This window comes from Marmota marmota, unplaced genomic scaffold (genome assembly GCF_001458135.2).
Source record: "Marmota marmota marmota unplaced genomic scaffold, marMar, whole genome shotgun sequence".
In the NCBI taxonomy this organism is placed as follows: domain Eukaryota; kingdom Metazoa; phylum Chordata; class Mammalia; order Rodentia; family Sciuridae; genus Marmota; species Marmota marmota.
The window spans coordinates 35865233-35872097 of NW_025999932.1; the positions used below are offsets into that span (position 1 = coordinate 35865233).

Genomic DNA, 6865 nt, shown 5'->3' on the forward strand with positions numbered 1-6865 from the left:
TTTAATTTGATTCTTTATTCTTCAGAATATCTGGCTATGTCCAAGGTTTAAGGTGTGGAAGGATGAAAGCTAAAGAAGAACATGCAGATAAATTACCTGTAGCTCCTACTATAACAGTCTTGAGTATTCTGACCAAGAACTAGAATTTTAATATAGCAACTCACCCAAAAAAAGATATAGTTAATATTAAATAATTTTATGTCTGTAAAGTTCTCATCCTAATGCCTACCACTGTGTTTTAAGTTTTAAACTATGGCAGTGACAAAGAATATGTGTAGGCCAAAAAACTAAAATTATGAAAGCTTTGTACTTTATGAATGCAAAAGAACTTTATGGGGAAAAAATCTGAATATTACTGATATTCATTCAGAAGATGTTAGCAGATCATCTACTATGACGGTGATGGTACAGTGAGTGATCTGTTGGTAGGCCAGAAGAGGGTAAGATTCAGTCCTTGGCAGAGTTGTATGTGAAAACATTGAGATTCCAACAGCACCCTTACTCTTTTTGTGTTTTTCCCTTCCTTTTACCCACCATGTAGTTTAATTTAGAATTTAAATTATAAGGAGGGATTTTTGTAAAAAGCCATTTGCCTCTTACCTTTCAATGGTACTACTGAAAAGCTTTTTATTCATCCTTCCAAGCTTTGTTTAAAACCTTAATGAGAGCTTTTGCCAAAAAAAGGTGACAAATTAGTTTTTATTGATAAATATTTTCTTTCACATAGATATATTAAAATGTATTATAAAATCTTTAAAGAATGGTGATATTTTTAGGTAGAACTTTTTTTGTTCTCAGTATACCTTAATATAAAAAACTGCAAGAGGAAAAGTAATGAATGAAAATATAAATGAAAGCCACTTATTTTTTTTTTCTTGTTTGAAGAATATGAAAGAATCTTCACTTTACTGAAGCATGTGCAAGGCAGTTTACAAACAAGACTAATATTTTTACAAAATGTCATTAAAGAAGCATCAAGGTAAAATAAACGGTTTTATTTATTATGAATTAGTTATCTTGAAATGAGTTCCCAGTTTACATAGGCAGTATTTTAACAGTATTTGTTATTTATTTACTTTTGTTTATCCATGCATATGGCACGCTGAGATATATATGTAGTTCTTTTCGGGGGGATGGGATGTATTGAGGATTGAATCCAGGGGCACGTATCTACTGAGCCACACTCCCAGCCCATTTTTATATTTTATTTAGAGAGGAGTCTCCCATAAGTTGCTGAGGCTGGCTTTGAACTTGTAATTCTCCTGCCTTAGGCCTTTCAGAGCTGTTGGGGTTATAGATGTGTGCCACCATGCCCAACAAGAATTCTCTTAAAACATAGCCACACTGCCAGTGGTGGGCACACACTTGTAATCCCAATGACTTTTGGGAGGAGGATAGCAAATTTGAGACCAGTTTGAGCAATTTAGACCCTCTCTGAAAAATAAAAAAGGGCTAGGGATGTAACTTAATGGTTCAATACCAGTACCACCCATGGGGGAAAAAAGAGCCACATAGAAATTATTCAGGAATTATGGAACTTTCCTCCCTGCAGATGACTAAGTATTTTCAATATTATTATTCATCCTTCTCTGTAGTTTTTTTTTTCCTGGTGTTTTATGTTTTATAGCCTTTAATTTTTTACCTTTTTATATTAATAGTAATTGGTGATTAGAAATAATTTAGAAAGGCAATATTTGAATGCATTTAATTTGTACATGGGAATACATGTAATCAAGGGGACCAGAGTTCAGCAAATGGTCCTTATTCAGAGTGTTAGTGTTTCAGTAGTCCAGGATTATGTACTTTAGTACAAGGAATGTGGATCAAGGTTATAAATGTAAACTATGAAGTGCAATTAATTGGAAAGCATAATTGTACAAGCTTAAAAACATTTTCTACTTTTCTTTCAAGACAAATTTTAGTATTATGAGAAACATTAGGATTTATTTAATCTGATTCAAATATAAACATACTTATCCTTCAATTAGTCCCCTGTTTATCTCATGCTATATTATAAAAAATTTTGGAGAGAGCAGTTAATTTTTTCTTTTTCTTTTGGCATGGCTAGAGCATGGGTCTATCAGGATAAGGTCATAATTTTTCATACAAATTTGAATATTTAACACAATTTGTTCTTTGTAACTTTTTTCTGGTGAGTTCAAACTTCATTCTGAATTTAGCTAGAATATTGGCACCTGAACTCCACTTCTTAGAGAGTTGTGTAATATGGTGACTATTTGTGTTATTTTACAAATAAAGAGGAAGTAAGAATGGAATGTCTAGTAGTGTTTCAGGATATTATAAAAAAAATCAGTGATATTTATATAAATGAGTGCAATTTTAATCTACCTATGCTTATTACTTAAATTTTTCAAGAATTAACACTCAAACTTTTAATTGTTTCCTGTATAATAGCTATCTAATTATCCTTGATTTGCTATCTTTCAAATTATAATAGTAGAACACCCTTGTTTTTAAATGTAACTACCCAATTTTCATTTCTCTCTTCCTTTTTGTGTAATTCATGCTTTGTTCACATTCCTTTCAACACTCAACTTTCAAAGAGCAGAAGAATATAGTGCAGTGATTGCTTTGGGAGTCCAAATTTTACTGAGTATTTGGAATGCTTGCATATGTTAGTATTCCCTTTGCCCTGCTTTTACTCTTATGGTTGTAGGAAAAATAACACCTTTCTTGCTATTTGTAGGTCTATATTTGTTGTAGGAACAAACCAATATTGTTTGGGCACAAGTAATAGTTTACAAATCTTCATCAACAGATTTTATGTCATAGAGTGTTGATTTTCCATTTCACTTTTTAAAAAATCTTCCCCAAAGCAGATTTTTTTTCTATTTTAAAAACATATATTCTGGTATATGTCATCCATTAAAAAGTAATTGAGAACACTATTGTTTGTTTTCCAAACAGGTTTAAAAAACGAATGCTAATAGAACAACTGGAGAACTTCTTGGATGAAATTCATCGAAGAGCCAATCAGATCAACCATATTAATAGCAATTAAAGGAAAATGAGAATGTGGCCACTTATTTCACTATCTTCTCCAAATACAAAGTAAATACAAGACTGTTGTGATCTTGCATTCATTTTTTGACATGCATTGTTGGCTATTTGAAATACTAAAAGCAAATCTACAGATCCTTTTTCCATCATTTTACAGTGACCTTTTCTTCATTTTGGTTTATTTTTGTAATGTGAAAAGTATCACTCTAAAAAACATTTTTATTTAACAAACTAAAAATATTCCTCCAAATCTCTTGCTTGTCATTGACTCTTGCGTGTCAATTTCCCTCAGGTTCTATTTTCTTAAACCAACCTTTAAAATTGTCACCTCTGTTAAGGTTGAACTTTGCCAAAAAAGAAAAAAAAAAAAATTAAAAAGAAGTTACTTTGTAATTTTTGGGGAAAAAAAGCACATACGTTAAAACTAGGTAATGTTTTGTATATACAGTTATTTTGGATATATTATTGTAAGTTGTACAAATGTATTTTGAAGAATATTTAAGAAAGCACTTTTGTTATTCCATCAATAAATGCTCTATTTTACTCTTGTGTGGTTTAGGAAATAATCACATTCAAAATAATCATTTACAAACATCCTTAGATAATGGAATTTTAAAGGCCTTGCTTTTTAGCATTGGAAAACACACCACTTGAAGTTCATATTTGTTAAATCTAACTGTAATTACATGTTACATGATCTGCATTGTTTCTTTACTATTTGTTCATAGCTTTTGTTGGCCACATCAGTATATTCCCATTTCTGCTTGGATCATGGAAATGGCTATGTCTGTGGCAGCAGATAGACTCTAAAAGCTGTTTTAAAAAGCAGACAGCTTTGGAAGTTACTGATTTCCTTATCTCCCTTCAACCCTTTTTCCTTTCTCATAGGATTCTGGATGGTACTAACTTGAAGTTGTTAGTTAGGGAGTGATAAGTTTGGGGAATGCTACATACTCTGTAATAGCTTGCCTTTAGCAAGTTTGATGCCATGCCAAGCTTATAAAAGTCCATGCATGACATATTAGAGGTTTAGCGGTGATCTCTTCATTCTGCTCTGCAATTCTCAGACTTAAACTCTCAATTTTATTTAGAAGCTAAATAGGAAAGGAAACAGATTTAAGATGATTTTGTTCATTTTGCATTCCCTCTGAGTTATACAGGCTGAGAAAAACCGAAACCATCCATTCTTCACCCTCAATCCAATGTGACCTTCTTTATCCTTATTGAGGATGCCATCCTGTGACTTGATAATTTCACCATTCATAGATCACTGCTGTGCCTTTTAGTAGTTTTGAGGGTAACTAGTAGAAAAGGTTAAATTTTTAGATTTGAATTGAGAGGGCAAATATGTCTATAAAATTATAATAAAATTGAAGTATTTTTAGGTTCATAACATTTGAAAATCACATACCCTTATCTTTATACACTTTTATCAGAACATTTTTAAATGTCAAAGGTATAGCAAAATGAAATTGTAACTAAAATTTTTATGAAGAAAAACACATGAAAATGTAGAACATCCTTGAGTTCTGCTTAATTCAGTCAAGGGGATTTGAAACTCTCCCAATACTGAAGACAAATCCTGTCAAGATAAAGAAGCATTTAATGTAACATTATATAGTATTTTCATATGCAATTCTTTGAACCTTTTTTTACCTTTACAAAATATCATCAAGTAAAGCAAGATACAATTTAATAATTGGAGTTATTCAAGTAATTGCCCACAGTTACATTGCTAAATTCAGCAAGAGCTACACAAAATCCAGAATGTACTGTCTGGTCTTGAATTTTATGTATTTAGATTAAGAGTAATAGAAGACATAAGAAGTCATTCAAATAGAAGTTCATACTTAATATATATGAAAAAGATTAATTCCAGTGGCAGTTTTTTTGGTACTGGGGATTGAACCCAGGGGCACTGTATCACTGAGCTACATTCCCCAGCCCTTTTTTGTTCAGAGACAGGGTCTTGCCTACATTGCGTAAGGCCTTGCTAAGTTGCTGAGGCTGGCCTCAAACTTGCCATCCTCCAGGCTCAGCCTCCCGAGTTGCTGGGATTGCAGGCATGCGCCACCCACCATGCCTGGCAATAGTTGATTTCCATTTCACAGATTGCTTATGAAGTAATGATTCTTTAGACCCTTGACCTTTAGTACGTTTTTCAGAAAGAACTCTATAAGGACTTGGAAGTATCAGTTTATTCTGTCTCCTCTTTTTGACCTTTATCTCTCTTCCATGACATAACCTCATGCCAAAAATCTAGTCACAGAGTTTGAAACCCATCACAACCAAGCTTAATATCTCATCTCTCTCAGGCTTCTTTCATTTATTTAAAACAAACAAAAACTACAGGTGAGTTGGTTAACTTAGTGAACTTAGGCAGGTATGTCTTGAGACTCTTAGATCACTAAATGACCTTACATTGGCAAATGGTATTTTCTGAAAGGTTAATGTTGGAAGTTTTTACATTGCTTTTTAAAAAATGTTCCCGCGTGTCTAATTTGTCGATTGATTCATTAGTTGCTCTTATCATTAAGCTTTGTCAGTTTGGAGTGAGTAGTGAAGGCCGAGACTTGTTTCTAATTTTCTCAGTAACTGTCAGTAGCCTCTTTGATTTGGGTGATATGGACAAGAGCCTTCCAGAAAGAAATGTAAACAAATTCACAAAGGCTATGCTTAGATTTGTGGTGGATTATTGAACTAGTTTTGAATTAGCCTTATATTTTCATTCTGATTGCTAAGGCAGTTCTGAAAACTAAAGTGGTGTGTCATTTCCTAGTTCAAGAATTGTACACCATTTTTATGCAGTTAATAGAATCTCTCTTTTAACTGTCATCAATCTTTATTGGCTTATCAACATTTGGCAATGACCTTTCTGTTAAAGTTTAGCCTTATCTTGGTTTCTTGAGAGTAGAACCTACCTTTTTTTTTTTTTTGACATGTGACTCTCTGCTGCTTGTCCTGAGTGATAAGTGACATTTTCATCTAATCACTATGGGGTTGGGCAGATCATGGTGATAATGCTAAGTGGATATATTCTGTTGATGGACTTTTTCTCCCCAAATAATCCCTTAATAGATTATCTTCATCCTTTTGTCACAAAAATGTTCCTTTTATTTCTAGTGCAAGTAATGGCAGTATGCAAATGATTCTCAGATAAAATGATGTTGACAGTATTTCTTTAATTTGTGTAAAACTATGCTTAATTTTCATAATTCTAACTTTTAACCTTTTTTTCCCTCTCCATAAATAAAAGTAATGCCTGATGTTTAGTTAAAGTAGATCCACCTTTGCTTCATTTTATTAGTCTTGTTCCATCCTATTTATTTTTAATACACTGTTTAGACTTGCCAACAACTCTTTACTGAGAATCTCTTCATTCCTAAATATTGTCGGGGGGGAGGAGGAACATTAAGAGAAATAATTTAAAGATTTTGTATCATGTTATTGAAGCTTAAAGGACATCTGCTTTTCTTTGTGATGTGCAAGGCATTGCCTGTATCACACCATCTTTGGGTTGAGATAAGACTATATAGTGGGACTTAAAAAGTTCTAAGGCAAATATTTGATTTTTGAGAAAGATAAATAGAAGAACAATATAAAAATCCAGATGAATTCACTAGAATTCTAGAGTCACTAGGGGTGTTCTCTGAGACACTCTTGGGGCCTGAGGAAACTGTCTTTTCCTAAAATGATAGGAAAGCCTAGAGAACAACTGGCCACAGTGGAAGAAAGCCGATATAGAGGTAGGGGTTATAGCTTAATGGTGGAGCACTTCGTAGCAAGTACCAGGCCCTGGGTTCAATCCCCTAGTGCCACAAAAAAAAAAAAAAAAAAAAAAGCT

The 6865-nt window shown here is 32.9% G+C and overlaps 2 protein-coding genes across 4 annotated transcripts in view; one reads left to right on the forward strand and one right to left on the reverse strand.

Annotated features, from left to right (window-relative positions):
- The window catches only part of Ints6 (integrator complex subunit 6), a 62975-nt gene extending 59411 nt beyond the window's left edge, over positions 1 to 3564 (forward strand). For all 3 annotated transcript variants that reach the window (XM_015484257.2, XM_015484256.2, XM_048800895.1), the window contains 2 exons: positions 886 to 979; positions 2929 to 3564. In XM_015484257.2, coding sequence (XP_015339743.1) covers positions 886 to 979; positions 2929 to 3022 — 188 coding nt within the window. In that variant the 3' untranslated portion in view covers positions 3023 to 3564. The remainder of the gene's footprint in view (positions 1 to 885; positions 980 to 2928) is intronic.
- A 995-nt stretch (positions 3565 to 4559) lies between these two features.
- Serpine3 (serpin family E member 3) overlaps positions 4560 to 6865 on the reverse strand; it is a 28777-nt gene continuing 26471 nt past the window's right edge. The window contains exon 7 of the mRNA XM_015484258.2: positions 4560 to 4603. Coding sequence (XP_015339744.2) covers positions 4560 to 4603 — 44 coding nt within the window. The remainder of the gene's footprint in view (positions 4604 to 6865) is intronic.